The 24,417-nt window shown below is 42.6% G+C and overlaps 1 protein-coding gene across 1 annotated transcript in view; it reads right to left on the bottom strand.

Annotated features, from left to right (window-relative positions):
* The window catches only part of CCDC30 (coiled-coil domain containing 30), a 380,612-nt gene that overhangs the window by 135,073 nt on the left and 221,122 nt on the right, over window positions 1-24,417 (bottom strand). The window contains exon 14 of the mRNA XM_053690989.1: window positions 11,466-11,594. Within this exon, the coding sequence (XP_053546964.1) occupies window positions 11,466-11,594 (129 nt within the window). The remainder of the gene's footprint in view (window positions 1-11,465; window positions 11,595-24,417) is intronic.

The following is a 24,417-nucleotide window of genomic DNA, read 5'->3' as shown; positions in this document are numbered from 1 at the left end:
TTCTTTCCAATGGCATGGAGAGTCCACAAATCCATTCAATTACTAATGGGAACCAATACCAAAGCTAGAGTCCACAGAATTAAAGGGAGGGATACACAAGACAGGCAAACCTAAACAGAAGGCACCACCGCTTGAAGAACTTTCCTCCCAAAGGAAGCCTCAACTGAGGCAAAAACATAAAATTTGGAAATTTTGGAAAAAGTATGCAATGATGACCAAGTAGCCGCCATGCAAATCTGTTCCATAGAAACATTATTTTTAAAGACCCAAGAGGAAGCGACAGCCCTAGTGGAGTCAGCCGTAAATTTTCTCTCGAGGCTGCTGTCCAGCTGTCTAGTAAGCCAATTGAATAACAAGTGGCCTTCTGACCTCTCCGTTTACCAGAAAAGACAACAAAAAGAGCAGAAGATTGTGCAACACCCGCTCCTTCTTAGAGGAAGGATTAGGACAAAATGAAGTAACAGCTTGAATCTTCTGACCTCCATCAAAAAAATCTTCATAGATACAGAGTCTATGATTGTCCCCAGAAAACATACCCTGGTACTTTTCCCTAGATGCACCTTCCACCTGTGAGAGCGGAGAATGGCTAACAGAGAATCTGTATGGGATCTTGCTAACTGAAAAAATGGCACCTGAACCAAGATATCGTCCAGGTAAGGTGCCACCGCAATCCCTAGAGATCTGGCCACAGCCAAAAGAGCCCCTAGAATCTTCGTAAAGATTTGAGGAGCAGTGGCGAGGCCGAAAGGAAGGGCTACAAATTGGAAATGCATAACTTTGAGAACCAGATTAAGACTCCAAGGAGGAGCAATTGACCTAAACACAGGTCTGATTCTAACCAAAGCCTGGACAAAAGATTGAACATCTGGCAAAATTGCCAGACGCTTCTGCAGAAGAATCGACAGAGCCAAGATCTGACCCTTTAGGGTACTAACTGATAAACCCTTCTCCAGGCCCTCCTGAAGAAAGGACAGAATACGGGGAATTCATATCTGACTCCAGGAAAAACTCCTAGAATTTACGCCATACCTTATAATAGATCTTGCGAGTAACACGCTTACGAACCTGAATCATAGTCTCAATAACCTTCACCGAAAAACCTCGCCTGGACAAGACTAAGCGTTCAATCTCCAAGCACTCAGCTTCAGAGAGACTAAGTTCGGATGGAGGAAGGGACCCTGAAGTAGAAGATCCTTCCTCAGAGGAAATTTCCATGGGGGGAAAAGACGACATCTTCACTAGGCCCGCAAACCAAGTTCTGCGAGGCCACGCTGGAGCTATTAGAATCATCAACGTCTGCTCCTGTTTGATACGAGCTATCACCCGAGGAAGGAGGGCAACCAGAGGAAACAGATAAATTAGACCGAAATCCCATGGTACTGCCAGGGCATCTACCAGAGCTGCTTGAGGATCTCTTGATCTTGCTCCGTATTTTGCAAGCTTGGCGTTTAGACGAGGTGCCATCAGATCCAACTCCGGAACTCCTCATTTGAGGGTTAACATTGAGAAAACTTCTGAATGGAGAGCCTATTCCCATGGATTAAACGTCTGCCTGCTTAGATAATCCACTTCCCAATTGTCCACCTCTGGTATTTGAATTGCAGAGAGATGACAATTGTGAGACTCTGCCCACTGAAGAATGCGAGTCACCTCCTTCATAGCTAACAAGCTCCGAGTTCCTCCTTAGTGGTTGATATACGCCACTGAAATTATGTTATCCGATTGAAGTCCCTGAGCTCCTAGGGACCCCCAAACTGCTCCCCAGTCTAACAGGCTGGCATCCGTTGTCACAATCTCCCAAGAAAGTCTCAGGAAAAAAGTGCCCATGAGACAAATGGTCCTGGGAAATCCACCAAGACATATAAATCCTTGTCGGAGAGTCTAAAACTATCCTCTGAGACAGATCCGAGTGGTCTCCGTTCCATTGACTCAGCACACAACTGTAGAGGTCTCAGATGGAAGCAAGCAAACAGAATAATGTCTATGGATGCCACAATGAGACCAATTACTTCCATGCACACTGCCACTGATGGACAAATAGAGGACTGAAGAGAATGACAGGCCTTTAGAAGCTTGAATCTTCTGACCTCCGTCAAAAAATCTTCATAGATACAGAGTCTATGATTGTCCCCAAAAAACATACCCTGGTACTTGGTACTTTTCCCTAGATGTACCTTCCACCTGTGAAAGCAGAGAATGGCTAATAGAGAATTTGTATGGGATCTTGCTAACTGAAAAAAATGGTGCCTGGACCAAGATATCGTCCAGGTAAGGTGCCACCGCAATCCCTAGAGATCTGGTCACAGCCAAAAGAGTCCCTAGAACCTTCGTAAAGATTTGAGGAGCAAAAGGCAAACCTCAGGAACTTGAAATGTTCCCTGTGGATAGGCACATGAAGATACGCGTCCTTCAGGTCTATGGTGGTCATAAATTGACCTTCCTGATCTAGAGGGAGAATAGAACGAATAGTCTCCATTTTGAAGGACAGAACCTTGAGAAACTTGTTGACAGACTTGAGGTCTAGAATGGGTCAAAAAGATCCCTTTTTTGGGGAACCAAAAAAGATTTGAATAAAATCCCTGACCCTGTTCTGGAACTGGGATAATTACTCCCAGAGAAGACAGATCCCTTACGCAGTTTAAGAAGGCCTCTCTCTTTATCTGGCTTACAGATAATCTTGATAATAGAAATGGGGGACAAAACCCAAGCTAGAGGACACAGAATGGAAAGGGAGGGAGAAACAAGACAATACCAAAGCTAGAGGACACAGAATGGAAAGGGAGGGAGAAACAAGACAATACCAAAGCTAGAGGACACAGAATGGAAAGGGAGGGAGAAACAAGACAGGCGTAGCTAAACTGAGGGTACCAGTGCTAGAAGAACCGTTGCCCTAAAAGAAGCCTCAGCTGACACAAAAACATAAAATTTTAAAACATTTTGAGAATGTATGTAACGAGGACCAAGTAGCAACCTCACAAACTTGCTCCACAAAAAACTTGATTCCAAGGACCCCGGAAGAAGAAACAGCCCAGATTGAAAGAGCCATAACCCTCTCCGGAGGTTGTTAGCCAGCTCACTCCATCTAAAAGACACTCCTTAGCCAAACGGAAAGAGAAATTGACGTGGCCTTCCGTCCTTTACTTATGCAAATACTACAAAAAGGGCAGAAGGTTAACAAAAATCTCTAGTAGCCTAGAGATACAATTTGAGAGCACGAACAACATCCAGGATGAGAAACAGACGATCTTTCATAGAAGAAGGATTAGGACATCCAATCTGATACAAAGGACCGCCTTATTTACATGGAAATAAGATAAGGGGAATCACACCATAGAGCCGAAGGTTTTAAGACTCTACGAGCAAAAGAAAAGTCAGCAAAGACGAAATTCTCCTAGACAACTAATATCAACAGACTGCATAGGCACTATCGGAACCTACTGCAAAAGCTGAAGAACAAAATAAAGGCTCCAAAGTTGGAGCAACAGGCCAGGGCCTGAACAAAGGACCTAACATCTGGTAAGTCAGCCCAAACTCTTATATAATAGAACAGAAAGGGTAGAAATCTGACAGAGAAGTAGACTGACAAATTCTTCTCCAGACCCTCCTGGAGAAAGACAAAATATGGGGTATTCTCACTTTACGCCAAAGAAAACCCAGAGAATTGCACCGGTAAATGAAAGTGCGCCAAACCCTATGGAAAATTTGCGACAAACAGCGTACAGGCCTGGATTAAGGAGACAATAACTATTCAGAAAAACCTTGTTTAGACAAAACTAGGCATTCAGTCTCCATGCAGTCAGTTTCCAAGAAACTAGATTTGGATGAAGAAAAGGACCCTGAAGTAGCAGGTCCTTCCTCAGAGAAAATCTCCACGGAAGAGAAGACAACATCAACACCATGTCCGCAACCCAAATCTGAAGCCTGCTCCTGATATGGGCTATCACCCGAGGAAGAAAGGCAAACGGAGGAAAAAGAAAATCAGAACGAATCCCAAACAACCGCTAGAGAGCTCCTGAATTGCTTGCGGGTCACTAAAACTGGATCCAAATCTGAGAAGCTAGATGACTAGACGAGATGTCATCAGGACCAACTCCGGGACCCCCCAACTGAAAGTTATCAATGAGAAAACACTGGATGAAGAGGACTCCCTTGGGAGAACGTCTGCCTGCTCAGGTATCCGCCTCCCAGTTGTCCACGCCTGGGACAAGATTGCAGAAATTTGGTAGTGAGAGATTCCGCTCACCAAGGATGCGATTTACCTCCCCATCCCCTGATGGTCGATATAAGCCACTGAAGCGATGTAGTCCGATTGATCTTTAGACATCATTTTCGCACATCCTCCTGATGTACAAGGCAAAGAATGACTGGGGATTATGGGAAGTAGGAGGGATACTTATAGCTTTGCTAGGGTGTTCTTTGCCTCCTCCTGGTGATCAGGAGTGGAATTCCCACTAGTAATTAGAATGGATTCATGGACTCTCCATGCCATTGGAAAGAAATGTTAATTACGTGTTATTAAAAAATAAACTTTCATGATTTATTTTGTCTCTATAAATTAAAAGGTGCTGCCACATTTGAGTTTTTCCCTTATCTTTGTTTCCTGCTGATGACAATTACGGACAGGTAAAAATACAGGTCATACAAGAGACTGACCAAACAAGGCTGTGTGGAACATAGCATTATCTAAAAGGTTTCCTCACAGTCTTGTTTGCACAGAGATAAATAGAAAATCAGTTCAAACATGGCAGCCCCCCTTACTTTATAGAAACTAAAGCACTTCATAGAAGCTAAACCTTTACAATTATATAATCAATATTTAAACAACTAATACAATTTTTAACAATTTTTATGTCTACCATGTATTTTTATGTCTACCATGTATTTATTGTTTAACATCCCTTTAAAACACCCCCCAGCCTCAGGCTCTGTCATATCCACCTATCCCTTTAAGAAATGTCTCCTACCTTCCCAGCATCCTCTACTTAAGGAGGGGCTTTGGATCCAAACAATTGCTTGATGTTTGCAAATTGCATGGTATCTCTCTCCCTGTTTGTGGACTAAGATATCAACTTCCTAACAAGTTTAATCTATATCAGAGATAAATCTACTTGGTTATTTCACAAGCTTCTCTCCAGTTTGGGACTCGAGTATAACACATGAAAGAGGACTCACTTTCATCCTGTTACATTTGTTACAATCAACCTCGCAACACAGTCGCAGCTGTAACGGACATCGCTCCCTTCAGTCTGACGTCATCCTTTTCCGGATTCAGCGTGTGTCTTCTCTACACGCGCTGCACACTGCACGCAGCTTCGGCTCTCCCAGTAGAAGGAAAACAAGCAGTTGTTACTTACCAATCTGATACATTTGTATCACTCTGAAATCTTTCAAGCCCGCTGTACTTTGGATTCCAACCGCAAGTATAATCTTTGCCTACTATTTATCAAGAACTGTTCTAAGCATATAACGCTATCACTAATAGCAACTAATACTAAATAACAAATGGAGCTCTAACAATTGTGCTTGCTAATTTTCCTCTTGCCTCAACCAACATCTGCTTTATTAATTATTTGTGACTGTTGTGATATTGTTATCTCCATATAACTCCAAGTGGTTTTCCAATCTAATTACTTGAGAGTTTCTGTTTGTCTCAAAATCTAACTAAATCTCTGATACTCTTATATGGTACCTGTCTCATAAACCTATTGAGTGCTGGTTATATAAGATTATCTACACTAACATATTTTCTAAGATAGAAACTTCTTGGGGATATTGCAGTAACATCAAGCCTTAAAAATACAGAATGGATGCTACACAAATGGCAAATGAAATATGCACCCTTAACCAGAAGGTAGACCTACTTGCACAAGGCCTTAATGAATTACAGACCGAAAATAATACACTTAAAAGGCTCATGAATGATTTTTTCTCACAAAAGACTATAGAACACCCTGAACCCGATATTAACCCTCCTCAGCCTTTTTCCGGCATCCGTTCTAAATACAGGGAATTCAAAAACGCCTGCCTTTTGTTATTTAACATGAAACCTAAGACATACCATACCGAACGTATCAAAGTTTGTACTACCATTTCATATCTGAGTGGGGAGCCCCGGGCATGGGCAGATAGATTTTTTGAGTCTGGTGATCCTATATTGGATTCCTTAGAGAATTTTTTTGCCGCTATGTCGACCCTTTATGAAGATGTAAACAAACAGAGTACTGCCGAGCATAATTTGCGTTCCCTTAAACAGGGCAAGAGAGCGGTGGAAGATTACATAGCCGAATTCCAACTCTGGGCAACTGACTCAGAATGGAATCTAGTCAGTTTAAAGAATCAATTCAGACTTGGATTGTCTGAGCATTTGAAAGATGAACTCTCACGTATAGAACTTCCCGAAACCTTAGATGCATTGATAAAGATCTGTATCTCCATAGATCGCCGTCATTGTGAACGGAAATTGGAAAAACAACATCCAGATCTCTTCATTAGGAAATACCATCCCGCACCACAAGACAAATCCAGCACATCTTCTATACCTATGGAAATTGGGACACTCAAAGGCCCTTTAACATTAGAAGAGAAAACAAGACGACGACTATATAATTTGTGTACGTATTGCTCCAGCAAGGATCACTCAGTCTCAACCTGCCCTCTATTAAGCCGACAAAAGAAGGGTAAGACTTTTCATCTATGTACTAGTATGTCCTCCACTATAAACTCCCCATTAACTTTATCTGTGTCTTTACAGTGGGATCAACACCTCTACCAGAGTGAATCTATGATCGACTCCGGGGCTTTCGGAATGTTTATAGATCAAAAGATAGTTAATCTCAATAAAATACCTTGTGTGATGAAAGAGAACCCTGTCTATATTAAAGTTATTGATGGCTCCAGTTTCCTTAAGGGCCCTATAACCCACCACACCATACCACTTCTTACCACTACTACTAATGGTCACAAAGAATACATTACTTACGATATTATTCCTGGTTCTATATACCCAATCATATTAGGATTCCCTTGGTTAACTAAACATAATCCCAAAATAGATTGGACACAAAATAAAGTTTCTTTTGATTCACCTTATTGCATTTCTACCTGTTATCCATACGTAGGAATAAACTGTTCTGAACCCACCTTACCTCCTGAATACAAAGATTTCTCAGATGTGTTTGATTTAAAGGAGGCTGAGAATCTTCCCCCTCATAGACCATATGACTGCCCCATTGATACAAAATCAGGTGCAGTCATTCCATTCGGAAGAATTTATCCTTTATCACAGAAAGAGTTAACCTATCTAAGGGAATATCTAGATGAAAACTTACGTAAAGGTTTCATTTCTCCCAGTACCTCATCTGCTGCCGCAGGCATATTTTTGTCACAAATAACGACGGTACACGTAGACCTATTATTGATTATAGAGCCCTCAACTCTATAACAGTAAAAAATAGATATCCACTTCCACTCATCCCCGAACTCCTGGAAAGATTAACAGACGCCAACATATTTACCAAGTTAGATTTGAAAGGCGCATATAATTTAATCAGAATAAGGAGTGGAGATGAGTGGAAAACAGCCTTCAGAACCCGATATGGTTTGTTTCAGTATAAATTCATGCCTTTCGGTCTAACTAATGCACCCGCCACATTCCAATACTTTATCAATGATATATTTAAAGACCTCATGGATGTGTGTGTGGTTATATACTTAGACGATATCCTAATTTATTCCCAAAATAAAATCGATCACATCAAACATGTAAGATGGTTTCTCGACAGATTGCGAGAACACCATCTTTATGCAAAAATGGAGAAGTGTTGTTTCCATGTAGACACGATCAAGTTTTTGGGTTACATCATTTTTCCAGAGGGTATAAGTATGGATCCTGAAAAAGTGTCCTCAATCCTAAATTGGACGAAACCCACTACAGTGAAATCATTACAAAGATTTCTAGGTTTCGCCAACTTTTACAGAAGGTTCATAAAAGACTTCTCAACCATTGTAAAACCTCTGACCCGATTAACTGGTAAACAAAAATTCCAGTGGAATACTGAAGCTCAAAAAGCTTTCCAATCTCTGAAAGAGAGATTTTCTTCAGCACCCATTCTACAACTCCCTCATCCATCTTATCAATACACCCTCGAAGTGGATGCCTCCAACACTGGCATTGGTGCAGTCCTTTCCCAACAAAGTCTAGACAAACCTGTTCTTCATCCTGTGGGATATTATTCCAGAACCCTAACTACTGCCGAACAAAATTATTCAGTCGGAGACAAAGAATTGTTGGCAATCAAATCTGCCCTGGAACATTGGAGGCACTTACTGGAAGGTACCTCCACCCCCTTCTATATTTTTACCGATCATAAGAATTTGCAGTATTTGAGGAATAATAAAACCTTGTCTTCTAGACAGGTCCGGTGGGCATTATTCTTGGATCGTTTTGATTTCCTCATTACATATCGTCCCGGCTCAAAGAACGTAAAGGCCGATGCACTCTCTCGCTCATTAGAACCCATTTTAGAAGAACAAGAAAAGAAACATATCATTCCTTCTCATAAAATAGTCGCCACCACAACATCTTTACTAGCAGAAGTTGTAAGGGCAACACAAGCTGATTCTGAAATACCATCCATTTGTACCAAGAACCTTAAAACTGGGTTCTTCACATACAATGGTTTAACCTATATACCTCCATCAATACGAAAAGATCTGATACAACATTTTCATGATACTCCTCTAAGTGGTCACCCAGGTATCAACAAAACAAAAGATCTCATCACCCGATCCTTCTGGTGGCCGCACTTAAACCAAGATGTCATAAACTATGTCACTAAATGTGATATTTGTGCAAGAAACAAGAAAGATCATCATAGACCTTTTGGTCTTATGAATCCATTGCCTATCCCTGACATCCCTTGGAGCATGATAGCTATGGATTTCATAGTGGACTTACCCCCCTTCAAAAAATCATAACATCATTTTAGTGGTCATAGACCATCTAACCAAACTTGCTCATTTCATACCTTTGAAATCGCTACCCACAGCTATGGTCACTGCAAAAGTCTTCATCTCTCACATTGTAAAGTTACACGGTTTGCCTACCTCTATAGTATCAGATCGTGGGACTCAATTCACCTCAAAATTCTGGAAAGAATTATGCAGATTACTAAAAGTCTCTTCACGTCTCTCCACTGCTTTTCACCCACAGACCAATGGTCTGACTGAGCGCACAAATCAGACATTGGAACAATATCTCAGATGTTATATATCTCCCATCTCCAAGATGATTGGGTAAACCTTTTACCACTCGCTGAATTCGCTTATAATAATGCTTTAAATTCTTCTACCAAAACTACTCCTTTCTATGCCACTTATGGATATCATCCAAATTCACTACCTGGTAGGCAACTGGTATCAAACAATCCAACAGTATTAGAATATACCCGTCATATCAAGAATTCATTAGTAACCTTGAAGAAGCATCTAGAAGATGCTAAATCTTCCCAGAAGAGATATTATGATACGAAAAGAAAATCACCTCCTCAGTACAAAATAGGTGATCGAGTCTTGCTTTCCACAAAAAAACCTAAGGTTATCCGTGCCTTGTAAGAAATTGGCGAACCAGTTCATTGGTCCCTTCACCATAGAAAAGATCCTCAATCAAAATGCTGTTAGATTGAAACTGCCCTCTTCTTTACGAATACACCCATCTTTTCATGTCTCCTTATTAAAACTTTATCATGGGGAGACCTGACTGCTCTAACAACTGAGACCGACCCAGATGAAATGGACTATGAGGTAGAACATATCTTGGATTCTCGTAAAAGGTGGAATAGAATCGAATACTTGGTTCACTGGAAGGATTATGGTCCTGAGGAAGACTCCTGGATTCCTTCCTCCAACCTCAATGCCCCAAATCTGCTTGCTAAATTCCATACCACGTATCCGTTGAAACCTGGACCCCAGTAATGGGAGGGGTTCCTGAAAGGGGGGATCTGTCATATCCACCTATCCCTTTAAGAAATGTCTCCTACCTTCCCAGCATCCTCTACTTAAGGAGGGGCTTTAGATCCAAACAATTGCTTGATGTTTGCAAATTGCATGGTATCTCTCTCCCTGTTTGTGGACTAAGATATCAACTTCCTAACAAGTTAAATCTATATCAGAGATAAATCTACTTGGTTATTTCACAAGCTTCTCTCCAGTTTGGGACTCGAGTATAACACATGAAAGAGGACTCACTTTCATCCTGTTACATTTGTTACAATCAACCTCGCAACACAGCCGCAGCTGTAACGGACATCGCTCCCTTCAGTCTGACGTCATCCTTTTCCGGATTCAGCGTGTGTCTTCTCTACACGCGCTGCACACTGCACGCAGCTTCGGCTCTCCCAGTAGAAGGAAAACAAGCAGTTGTTACTTACCAATCTGATACATTTGTATCACTCTGAAACCTTTCAAGCCCGCTGTACTTTGGATTCCAACCGCAAGTATAATCTTTGCCTACTATTTATCAAGAACTGTTCTAAGCATATAACGCTATCACTAATAGCAACTAATACTAAATAACAAATGCAGCTCTAACAATTGTGCTTGCTAATTTTCCTCTTGCCTCAACCAACATCTGCTTTATTAATTATTTGTGACTGTTGTGATATTGTTATCTCCATATAACTCCAAGTGGTTTTCCAATCTAATTACTTGAGAGTTTCTGTTTGTCTCAAAATCTAACTAAATCTCTGATACTCTTATATGGTACCTGTCTCATAAACCTATTGAGTGCTGGTTATATAAGATTATCTACACTAACATATTTTCTAAGATAGAAACTTCTTGGGGATATTGCAGTCTCACTGTTAGGGAACTTACCAGGGATTTCTCAACATCCTGTGACATTGTTATGCCCCTGTGTATTCTGGCGAGAACCAGTGATGATCCTTTCCCTGGCTGTACTGCAGGGACCTCCAGGATCTGGATCAAAAGGGGGGCCCCCAGGACGACAACACAAATTCATAAACCACACATAGCAGTGGATGTGCATGACAACAATAGGAAACAGAAAAACATTGTGCCAAATTATGTCACCCAATTGATACAAGGCAAACATTAATTCAACAAAAGGATACCAAGAGAATGAAGCAAATTCAATAACAGAAGTAAACTGGAAAGTTGTTTAAAATGATATGCTCTATCTGAATCATGAAAGAGAAATTTGGGTTTCACACCTCTATAATCAAGCAGGAATTGAAGAGTATATTTAGGGAGAGTCCCACCCTTACAAATAAGGTGTTTCTACCTTCCCCAGTGACAAGAGGCTGTACGCCAACCTATATGATATGGTTCTATCACAGTATAAGAAAACAAAACAAATCAACATTCCAAAAAAATAAGGTATTCTTCCTTTTTCTAGTTGGTGTGGTTTGTAATCAATACTCACAGTGTAGAAAGATATTAAACATCACCTTTCTCTGGTGTAAGCTATTTTCTTCACCAAGTTTTTCATTTTGCAGGTGTAGCATCTTATTTTCACTTTTTGCATTTTCAAGATTCTTCATTTCAGCCTGGAGCTTTTGTAATTCAGATGTGCATGCCTGTAGTTCAGAATAAAGAAAAACAAAATATAATTTACTAGACATTTTGGGGCCCCTGAATTAACCATTGATCAGGCCCCCGCCCCCTCCTTTGACATGTGCAATTTTTGACCAAGTGACTAAAACGTATATGCACTTTATTCTTAAGTGTCTATTTAAACTTGGAAATGTTGTAAAGGTAGTAACATACAAACACAGAAACACATACACACACTCACACATAAGGATTCACATATAGACACTCTAGCAGACACGCAAAGAAACACTCAGACACAGACAGCCAAACAGAAACTAAGCACTTGTTTACATTGACCTGACAAGTAATGAGGTAAACTACAGTTTTGTAAAAAAAGGAGATTTAGAAAACAAAATATAGAGTTCTGATTATCTTTTTGTAAAGGAAGATGCCAACTAAATGATGACAACAGTATGCAGTGGCTGAAAGGAAGGGCCCTGAACTGCCTAAACAATAATTTAAAGGTTAAATGGTGGATTGGTGACTTACGGAAAGGTCTCGTAAGTCTCAAAGTCTGTAGAAAGATGTGAATAATCAGTAGTAAGATCAAAATGTCCTAAAAAGGAACAGACAATGGACACACACAAACTCAAACTTGCACATACACCCAAGGAAACACCGACAGAGACAGCCTCAGAAAACACACAGAGAGACAACCACATAAAACACACAAAGACATACATACACACACCCACACTGAGACATCCACAGAAAACACACAAAGACATACATACACACACCCACACTGGGACATCCACAGAAAACACACAAAGACATACACACACCCTCACAGAGACACCTACAGAAAACACACACCCTGACAGAGACACCCATAGAAAAATCTCAAAGACATATGCACACACCCTCACAGACATCCACCGACAATGTACAAAGACATACACACCCACCCTCACAGAGAGACCCACAGAAACAAATTACATACACACTCATAGAGGCCTATTTATCATATGCCTGTCGGACCTACAGTGTGGATCAGGTCTGGTAGACATCGCTGAATGCGGAGAGCAGTATGCTCTCCATATTCAGCATTGCACCAGCAGCTCACAAGAGCTGCTGGTGCAACGCCACCCCCTGCAGACTCGCGGCCAATCAGTCTGTCTCACACTATTCATAGTGGTTTAGTGCATATTCAGAAATCCTCTCAAATGCTAATACTTTACTCCTTGTAATAACATTTCCCATGCTCAATTAGCACTCTGCTGTAGTACCCACTGGTGGCTGCCAAAATTTTAAAAAAATATATATATTTTTTTTTAGTTATTGCCTCATGGGGCCCCCCTGGCCCATTGGGCCCCTGACAGGAGTCACCCCTGTCACCCCCTGATAGCGGCCCTGTATGTATATATATATATATATATACATCTGATGAGGCCCCGACACTCAGCCCTATGTGGGAGGGGAGAAACGCGTCATGAATGACTGAGCATGCACAGGAGGTGAACAGCTGAGAACTAGCCAGCGAAATTTGAATCCGAATAGCAACGCTGAAGCGTACATGGCGGTAAGCAAGCGAAGAAGCCAGAAACAAACAAAGAACTTTTCAGATTGATCCGACTGGGAAGCAGGTACAGCTGAAATTATTTCTTGATAAGGCTTGAAAGTCTTGCGGTTGACAGCCTGGTCTGTCCTGCCATGGTACATTGTGCGTTGTCTATCTAAGAGATCTGAGTTAATTATGGAGCCAGTCATATGCACGGAATGATATAATATAGCAGTAATGATGTTGCCACATTGTACAGATATCTGAAGGAATCATACAGACCAGAGCGTGTTTTTGACACTAATGTGCCTGGACTTTTGAACTTTCCTTAATAATTAGTACAACTGCAATTTTGGGGCCCCGTGAAAAATAATATGGGCTATATGGAAGTTCACATATAAGAAATTGTTTTCATTTTTATGGTCTCAAACATCATAGCTGATAAATATTGTATTTGATGCAATTTGACTTGCAAGCCGGCCGGCCTGTTCGAATATCTATGTAATTCACTAGGTTACAGCTGCACAGGTTTAGGAATAGGGTGGAGGGTAGACGGCCTGTTTGAACGTTTTGATTTTTATGGTAATAAAAGCTTTTGATGAAATTTGTGCAGCCAGTGTCCCGCTTTGATTGACTTAGATATATGTTCAATTCTTCCTTTTTTAGTTGTATTTCATATATATATATATATATATATATATATATATATATATATACTTGTACTAAAGCCTGTGTACATGGGCCATTTTTTGCAGTACAGCGGTCCCACCCCTTGCTCTCTCCCCCCTCTCTTTTGCTCTCTCTTCCCCCCTCTCTTTTGCTTTCTCTCCCCCCTCTCCTTTGCGCTCTCTTTCCTCTCTTTTGCTCTCTCTCTCCCCTCTTTTTCTCTCTCTGTTCCCTCTTTGGCTCTCTCCCCCCTTTCTTTTGCTCTCTCTCCCCCCTCTCTTGTTCTCTCCCCCCTCTTTTGTTCTCTCCCCACTCTTTGGCTCTCCCGCCCCTCTTTGGCTCTCTCCCCCCCCCCTCTTTGGTTCTCTGTCCCCCCTCTTTGGCTCTCTTTCCTCTTTGGCTCTCTCTCTCCCCCCCCTCTTTGGCTCCCCACCCCCTTTGGCACTCCCCCCCATTGACTCTCTCCCCCCCCCATTGACTCTCTCCCCCCCTTTGGCTCTCTTCCCCCCCCATTGACTCTCTCCCCCCCTTTGGCTCTCCCCCCCCCCTTTGGCTCTCTCCCCCCCCCCCTCTTTGGCTCTCTCCCCCCCCTCTTTGGCTCTCTACCCCCCCCCCCTCTTTGGCTCTCTACCCCCCCCTCTTTTGCTCTCTCTCCTCTTTGGCTCACTTTCCTCTTTGGCTTTCTCTCTCCCCCCCCCCCTTTGGCTCTCTCCACCCTCTTTGGCTCTCTCTCTCCCCCCCCTCTTTGGCTCCCCACCCCCTTTGGCACTCCCCCCCATTGGCTCTCTTCCCCCCCTCTTTGGCTCTCCCCCCCCTCTTTGGCTCTCTACCCCCCCCCCCCTCTTTGGCTCTCTCTCCCCCCTCTTTTGCTCTCTCTCCTCTTTGGCTCACTTTCCTCTTTGGCTCTCTCTCCCCCCCTTTGGCTCTCCCCCCCCCCCTCTTTGGCTCTCTCCCCCCCTCTTTGGCTCTCTCCCCCCCCCCTCTTTGGCTCTCTCTCCTCTTTGGCTCTCTTTCCTCTTTGGCTCTCTCCCCCCCCCTTTGGCTCTCTCTCCCCCCCCCCTTTGGCTCTCTCTCTCCCCCCCCCTTTGGCCCTTCTCCCCCCCCTCTCCTGCTCCCTCTCTGGCTCTGTCTTAATTGAAAGCCTTTGCCTCTCTGGCCACGCCCCTATCGCGGCACCCCGCCCGGCCATGCCCCATCGCGGCGACACCCGTCCGGCCACACCCCTCGCTACGCCCGGCCATGCCCCTCGCGATGCCCGGCCACGCCCCTCACGATGCCCGGCAACGCCCCCATCGTGACGCTCCCGTCGGCCACGTTCCTTGACACTCCGCTTCAGCCTTGCTCTGTGCTGAGTGTCAGGATCCAAACGGCCAGGTATGTTTGTCACGTGCAGTCTCTACTGCGCATGACTGCATCTGACAAACATACTTGGCCATTTATTATATAGGATGTAAATTATAACATGGTAAATGTGATCTGTTTATGTTCTTTCCATTTCAAGTTTGCAGAAAAATAAGAATGTACAACCTGAGGCATTAACTTTTACATTGTATGTTTTGTACAGCTGAGCGTGCTCACTTCACAACACTAACAATAAAAGCAATGCCCTCATGTTAAATTTATGTGAACATTGTGTGAATGGAAGAACCATTTGGGTAAGGGTATAATATAGCTAGTTAAAGGGATTAGCGCTGCGGAACTGTTGGCGCTCTACAAATACCTGATAATAATAATAGGAAAGTCAAAATTAAACTTGCATGATTCAGATAGAGCATGTAATTTTAAGACACTTTTAAATTCACTTCTATTTTCAAATGTGCTTCGTTCTCTTAGTATCCCTTGTTAAAAAATGAATACGCACATATCATACACTAGTGGGAGCTGCTGCTAATTGGTGCCTGCACACATTTGTCTCTTGTGATTGGCTAACTAGATGTTTTTAGCTTCCTGTCAGTAGTGCAATGCTATCCCTTCAGCAATGAATAACAAGAGAATGAAGCAAATTTGATAATATAAGTAAATTGGAAAGTTGTTTAAAATTGTATGTTCTATCTGAATTCTAAAAGAAAATTTTGGGGTTTACTATCCATTTAAAAAGAAAAAACCTCATCACAAAAGTGCAGTACCTATTCTTTAGGTTGTAGATAATATTTAAATTAATAAATAAAGATATGTATATTATTTTTTTAAATTGACCATTCCTAAATTATCTGCTAATGAATATGAAGAAGCAATATAAGCTTGACTATTGAGAGCCAAGATTCATTCAAATTTGGAGAAGTGAGAAACTTTCCCTGTAAGTACCCTTTCCTTCCACAAGGAATAGAGAGACAGAACATGAGAGAGAAATAAAGAAGAGAGGGAGAACAGGAATTAATCTAACAATCATTCTAGCAACAGAAATATATATTTATACAGGTGAATCTATAACTTAGTTATAGTTGCTTGAAATGTTGAGAAAGTTACCCTTCAAGCTAGTTCTCAGGAAACAATGGTGAGTTTTGACTTCCTCAACAAACTTGGATGCTAAGAGTCTCCTGCCAGAAGCTTCACCTGTTCCAACGCTAAGCCACAGATATTTTGCATATAGTAAGGGAATATGTGGACCCTTAATGAGCTTGTAGATGAACTTAATTTGTTAGCTTTGAACATAAAATTCTCAACCATTACAATATCCACATTGAATGTTATGGTCTATCATGAAAGCAACCACTTTGATACTGATTTTTATTCTAAACCTACTGAGAGGAATAATGTGTTAGTCTCACAGAGATAAATTTCTTTTGTAAGATAGTGAAAGTCCACAAGCGATCACATATAGGAATAAAGTCCAGTCCTATAGGAGGAGGCAAAACACCCCACACAATAGAGCTTTAATCCCTCTCCCTTTCCCATGACTCCACTGCAATGACATTGTGTGACTGGAAAACGCAAATAAGTCTTTTTAGGAGTGGCCAATTCTAAAGAGCTCTGAAAATTGCACAGCTCCAAAACATTGATTGGTAACCTCGCCTCCCGAGGAGATCAAACTCTTTGAGCCCTCAGAGACCCCCAAACTGCACCCCAACCTGAAAGACTGTTGTGATTACAGTTTATTTTGGATTGACAAAGGATGCCTCTTGAACAGTGGACTGATGATTTATCCACCGTGACAGGGATTGTCTTGTTCTAAAATCCAGAAGAATCTTCTGAGACAACTGACAAAGCACAAAAAAGCTGTCGGTATGAGATTCTGCTAACGATTACACCTGTACCAAGATATTGTCCAGGTAAGGAACCTCTGAAACACCCTGAGCTCTTATAACCAATAAGGGAGTCCCCAAAACTTTTGTAAAAAGCCTGGGAGCAGTAGCCAGACCAAATGGAAGAGCAACAAACTAAAAATGCTTGTCCAGGAATGCAAAAATAATCCCTGTGAATAGGGATATGAAGATATGCATCCCCCAAATCTATTGTGGACATAAACTGCACTTGCTGAACAAGATGAAGAATAGTTTTTATCTTGAAAGAAGAAACCCTGAGAAGCTTGTTTAAAATCTTTAAATCCAGAACAGGCCTGTAAATTCTTGGGAACACCAAAGAGGCTAGAATAAAACCCCTGACCCTGTTCTGACCTTGGAACTGGAAATATCACACCCATAGACAAGGGGCGCGATCCGATATAGATCGTAGTTTGCGGCGCAAGCGAGGGAACCCCCGCCGCCCGTAGTTTCAGCTCGCAACTCGAGCTATCCCATATACGGCGCCGTCAGATGCTAAAGTGCCGTAAGTCGGATAAACCAGCGATGTCCAGAAATCTGCGTAAGTACAAATTTCTGGAGTCGCCAGTGACTTACGGCACTTTAGAAACTGCCGGCGCCTACAAAACCTGACTAAAGTATTAAATCTCCCGTACTGTCTAACACCCCTCCCAAACATAGCCCGACACGTATACCCCTCTATCCGCAATCCCCCCTCACTCTCCTAATAATAAAAAATGTATTAACCCCTAAACCGCCGCTCCCGGACCCCGCCGCAATCCCTAATAAAGTTATTAACCCCTAAACCGCCGCTCCCGGAACCCGCCACCACCTACATTAACTACCCCCTAATGTGAGCCCCTTACACCGCCGCCGGCTACATTAACTACCCCCTAATGTGAGCTCCTACCCCCCGCCAGCTACATTAACTACCCCCTAATGTGAGCTCCTACCCCGCCGCCAGCTACATTAACTACCCCCTAATGTGAGCTCCTACCCCGCCGCCAGCTATATTAAAATTATTAACCCCTAATTTAATCCCCCTACCTCGCCGCCAGCTATATAAAATTAATTAACCCCTAATCTAATCCCCCTATACCACCGCCACCTATATTAAATTAATTAACCCCTAAAATACTAAACTATCCCTACCACTAAACCTAAGTCTAACCCTACAAATAGTCCTGAAAAGGGCTTTTTGCGTGGCATTATCCCAAAGTAAACAGCTCTATTGCCAGCCCTTAAAAGGGCTTTTTGCGGGGCATTGTCACAAAGTAATCAGCTCTTTTGCCTATAATCTAAATCCCCCTATACCGCCGCCACCTATAATAAATGTATTACCCCCTAATCTAATCCAGCTACACCGCCGCCACCTATAATAAATGTATTACCCCCTAATCTAATCCCCCTACACCGCCGCCACCTATATTAACTATATTACCCCCTAATCTAATCCCCCTACACCGCCGCCACCTATATTAACTATATTAACCCTAGGTTAGGGTTAATATAGTTAATATAGTTATTATATATATTAACCCTAATTATATTAGGGTTAATATAGTTATTATATTATATATATTAAGTATAATAACCCTATCTAACTCTAACACCCCTAACTAAATTCTTATTAAAATAAATCTAATTAATATTAATATTATTAATTAAAATATTCCTATTTAAATCTAAATACTTACCTATAAAATAAACCCTAAGATAGCTACAATGTAATTAATAATTACATTGTAGCTATTTTAGGGTTTATATTTATTTTACAGGTAACTTGGTATTTATTTTAACTAGGTACAATAGCTATTAAATAGTTAATAACTATTTAATAGCTACCTAGTTAAAATAATTACCAATTTACCTGCAAAATAAATCCTAACCTAAGTTACAAATACACCTACACTATCAATAAATTAAATAAACTACAAATATCTAAACTAAAATACAATTAAATACACTAAACTAAATTACAAAAACAAACAAACACTAAATTACAAAAAATAAAAAAAGATTACAAGAATTTTAAGCTAATTACACATATTCTAAGCCCCCTAATAAAATAATAAAGCCCCCCAAAATAAAAAAAATGCCCTACAATATTCTAAATTAAAAATTAACCAGCTCTTTTACCAGCCCTTAAAAGGGCTTTTTGCGGTGCATGCCCCAAAGTAAACAGCTCTTTTGCCTGTAAAAAAAAACACAATACCAGCCCCAACATTACAACCCACCACCCACATACCCCTACTCTAAACCCACCCAAACCCCCCTTAAAAAAAGCCCCAGAAGATCTCCCTACCTTGAGTCGTTTTCACCCAGCCGGGCCGAACTCTTCATCCAATCCGGGCGATGTCTTCATCCAAGCGGCAAAGAAGAAGTCTTCCATCCGGGCGATGTCTTCATCCAAGCGGCAAAGAAGAAGTCTTCCATCCCGGCGATGTCTTCATCCAAGCGGCAAAGAAGAGGTCCTCCATCGGGGAGAAGTTTTCCTCCAAGCGGCATCTTCAATCTTCTTTCTTCAGACCTCCTACGCGGAACATCCAGCAGGCCCGACGACTGAACGACGAATGAAGTTTCCTTTAAATGACGTCATCCAAGATGGCGTCCCTCGAATTCCGATTGGTTGATAGGATTCTATCAGCCAATCGGAATAAAGGTAAGAAAATCTGATTGGCTGTTTCAATCAGCCAATCAGATTCAAGTTCAATCCGATTGGCTGATCCAATACATTTATTATAGGTGGCGGCGGTATAGGGGGATTAGATTAGGGGGTAATACATTTATTATAGGTGGCGGCGGTGTAGGGGATTTAGATTATAGGCAAAAGAGCTGATCACTTTGTGACAATGCCCCGCCAAAAGCCCTTTTAAGGGCTGGTAAAAGAGCTGATTAATTTGGGGCAAAGCCCCGCAAAAAGCCCTTTTAAGGGCTGGCAATAGAGCTGTTTACTTTGGGGTAATGCCACGCAAAAAGCCCTTTTCAGGGATATTTGTAGGGTTAGACTTAGGTTTAGTGGTTGGGATATTTTATTATTTTAGGGGTTAATTAATTTAATATAGCTGGCGGCGGGGTAGGGGGATTAGATTAGGGGTTAATAATTTAATATAGCTGGCGGCGGGGTAGGGGGATTAGATTAGGGGTTAATAATTTAATATAGCTGGTGGCGGGGTAGGGGGATTAGATTAGGGGTTAATAATTTAATATATCTGGCGGCGGGGTAGGGGGATTAGATTAGGGGTTAATAATTTAATATAGCTGGCGGCAGTGTAAGGGGCTCACATTAGGGGGTAGGTAATGTAGGTGGCGGCGGTGTAAGGGGCTCACATTAGGGGGTAGTTAAAGCTGGCGGCGGGGTCCGGGAGCGGCGGTTTAGGGGTTAATAACTTTATTAGGGATTGCAGCGGGGGATCGCGGTTGACAGGTAGATAGACATTGCGCATGCGTTAGGTGTTAAATTTTATTTTGCAGTTCGCGGTTGACAGGTAGATAGACATTGCGCATGCGTTAGGTGTTAGGTTTTATTTTACAGGTAGTTTAGGGAGTTACGGGGCTCCAATACACAGCGTAAGGCTTACTACGCCTGCAATTTGTGGCGAGGTGAAAATGGAGTAAGATTTCTCAATTTTCGCCACGTAATTCCTTACGCTGTATATTGGATACCAAACTGCGCTGGTTTGGTATACCTGTCTATGGCCCAAAAAACTACGTCCGAAGGCAGAAATATAAAAGCGTAACTTCTAGGTTACGCCGTATATGTGATACCAAACCAGCGCAAAATTTGGCGTAGCTGGCTTTTGCGGGCGACAATTTATATCGGATCGGGCCCTAGATCGGTGACTGAATGAAAGAAGACTCTTGCCTTCACAAGATTCTTTGGAACATGAGAAAGAAGAAACCTTCCCTTGGGATGCTTCAATGTAAAATCAATTCTGTATCCCTGAGAAACTATATTTAGAAACCATGGATCCTGAACACACTGAAACCAAGCCCCCTGGAAAAGGTGTGATCTACACCCTACCAAAAGATCTGGATGGGGGGGCTGTATCTTCATGTTGATTTGGTAGAATAGACAGATTTCTTTGACTGCTTAGAAAATCTGAAAGAACCCTGTTTCTGAGAGGAAGATGAGACATTTTGATTCATAGAGTGACAAAAGGAATTAAAATTATTAGAAGCCCTGGATTTCCCCTCGACTTCTTATCCTGAAGAAATAAAGCTCCCTTACCTCCAGTCACTGTAGAAATAATAGCATCTAAACCAGGCCCAAACAAAACTTTTCCCTGAAAAGGAAGGAAAAAAGCATAGACTTAGAAACCATATCATCTGACCATGATTTCAACTGTAAGGTTCTCCTGGTCAGAACTGCTAATTTCATATTTTTGGCATTGATTTTAATAATGTCAGATGAAACAGCATCACAAATGAAAGCATTAGCTGTCCTAAGGAGTTTTAACTGATTCAAAAACCCTTTAACAGCAGACTCCTCTGAAAACTGCTCAGACAAGCCTTCACACTAAAGAATAGAGGATGCAGCAAAACTAAATATGTCATGGCTGTGCCAAGGATTGAACCTGGGACTCTATCCCTGTGCCAGCAGAGGGCTCTGTATTCTGCTGATGCTAATGGACACCTGCTGCATGTGCTGGATAGCTCTCTGGCTCCACCTTCTTGCCAGCTGCAGGTAGTTACACAATCATCGCTGCTATAAAAGGCTGCCTCACAGAACACTACCTGCCTCAACATTCAGATTTATTCCCTCTGTTTGTGCCTCTGACCTGTGTCTGTATCCAAGTTGTTCTGGTGGATCTTCTAGATCCTGCTTCAGTACCCAAGCCCTGCAGAGGGCATCTGCCAAGCACTGGTATCCTGCTCCGGTACCCAAGCTCTGCAGAGAAGATCTGCCAAGCTCCGGTATTCTGTTCCAGTGCCCAAGCCCTGCAGAGAGCATCTGCCAAGCACCAGTATCAAGCTCCAGTACCCAAGCCCTGCAGAGGGTGTCTGACAAGCACCAGTATTCAACTCCAGTACCAAGTCTTGCATGGGGCATCTGCCAAGTACCAGTATACTGCTCTAGTACCTAAACCCTGCAGAGGGCATCTGCCAAGCACCAGTATACAGCTCCAGTACCAATTCTTGCAGAGGGCATCTGCCAAGCACTGGTACTCTGTTCTTGTACCCAAGCCCTGCAGATGGTGTCTGGCAAGCACCAGTATCAAGCTCCATTACCAAGCCTTGCAGAGGGCATCTGCCAAGCACTGGTATTGTGCTCTAGTGCCTAAGTCCTGCAAAGGACGTCTGCCAAGCACCAGTATTCAGCTCCAGTACCCAGCCTTGCAGAGGGCATCTGCCAAGCAGCGGTATTCTACTCCAGTGCCTAAGCCCTGCAGAGGGTGTCTGCCATGCATCAGTATCTCGCTCCAGTCCTTGGCCCTCAAGTGGGCACTCCAGTTCCCGACACTAGAGTGGGCACTACTTCTGACTTTGGCTCTGGTGTACGCATTACTTCACCTATCCTGTTTCCAGAATCCAACCCTTTTCCTGTACAATAAACCAACCTTGTCTGTCTCCTGGCTTCCATGCCTAAAAAGGGTAATTCCTAAGCCCATTCCACTAGCCCCTTTTATTGTTCAAGATAGGACTAAGTCTGACACACCTCTACACATGAGCTCCAAACCCCTGAACCCGCTCTGTCGAGCTGCTTTCTGAAAAGCTTTTCTATGGAAAGATTTTAACTTTCTATTCATAGGGTCTTTAAAAACATAAATTATGTTTACCTGATAATTTAAGTTCCATCTGTGGGAGGAGAGTCCACTGCTTCATTCATTACTTGTGGGAATTAGAACCTGGCCACCAGGAGGAGGCAAACACCAAAGGCTTAAATACCTGTCCCACTCCCCTCATTCCCCAGCCAGTCTGCCAAGAGAATAAGGAACAGTAAGATAAATATCAGGGTATAAATGGTGCCAGAAGAATAAGACTAAATTTAGGTCCGCCCACCAGAGTCACGGGCGGGGGCAGTGGACTCTCCTCCCACAGATGGAAATTAAATTATCAGGTAAGCATAATTTATGTTTTCCATCTTATTGGGAGAAGAGTTCATTGCTTCATTCATTACTTGTGGAAACAAATACCCAAGCTCTAGAGGACACTGAATGAAAAAAACGGGAGGGCAAAAGGAGGCAGACCCCAAATTGAGGGCCCCACAGCCTGCAGAACCTTTCTCCTTCTTCCACCGAAGCAAAAACGTCAAATGTATAAAATTTTCCAAAAGTTTGTCAGGAAGACCAAGTGGCCACCTTACAAATCTGCTCCATAGAAGCCTCATTCTTAAAGGCCCAAGAAGAGGCCACAGCTGTAGTCGAGTGAGCTGTAATCCTCTGAGGAGGCTTGTGTCCTGCTGTCTCATATGGCAGACGGATCATACGCCTCAACTAAAAAGATAGAGAAGTGGCAGAGGCCCTTTACCCCCTGCGCTTCACAACAAATAAGGACCAGGTCTGTCCTGAAGATAAAACTTCAACGCCCGAACCACGTCCAGATTATGAAGTAACATCTCCTTCGAAGAAGAAGGGTTAGGACACAAAGAAGGAACTACTATTTCCTGATTGATGTTACGACTCAACACCACCTTGGGAAGGAATCTCAATCCAGTGCGAAGAACAGCCTTATTGGCATGAAAAACCAAGTAGGGAAGCTCACATTGCAAGTCCGCCAGCTCAGAGACTCTGTGTGCCGATGCAATAGCCAGTAATAATAGGACTTTCCATGAAAGAACCTTTATGTCAAGGTCATGCATAGGCTCAAACGGAGTCCTCTGCAAAACCTTAAGAACCTAGTTTAAGCTCCAAGGAGGAGCCGGATTTCTGAAGACAGGCCTGATCCTAACCAGAGCCTGCACAAAGGACTGAATGTCAGGAAGCTCCGGAAGCTTCCTATGCAACAGTACAGATAAAGCTGAGATCTGTCCCCTTAGGGAACTGGCGGCAGACCCTTATCCAGACCATCCTGGAGAAAGGCCAAAATCCTGGATACCCTGACCTTATGCCCGGGATATCCTCGTTCCTCACACCAGGACAAGTAGGTCCTCCACACCTTGGCCTGAACAAGAGTGTCAATCACCTTTTCTGAAAATCCTCTTTTGGCTAAGGCTAGGCGTTCAATCACCACGCAGTCAGTCTCAGAGAATCAAGATTTTGATGTAGAAAAGTACCTTAAACCAGCAGATCCCTGCAACAAGGTAACCTCCACGGCGGAGATGACGACTTCCCCACCAGATCCGCAAAACACATCCTCTGCAGCCACAACGGAGCAATCAGAATAGCCAAAGCTTGCTCCTGCTTGATGCGGGCCACAACACGAGACAGAAGAAGCAACGGTGGAAATATGTAAATTAGG

Source organism: Bombina bombina, chromosome 8 (genome assembly GCF_027579735.1).
Source record: "Bombina bombina isolate aBomBom1 chromosome 8, aBomBom1.pri, whole genome shotgun sequence".
Classification (NCBI taxonomy): domain Eukaryota; kingdom Metazoa; phylum Chordata; class Amphibia; order Anura; family Bombinatoridae; genus Bombina; species Bombina bombina.
This window is presented reverse-complemented; position numbering and strand designations above follow the sequence as displayed.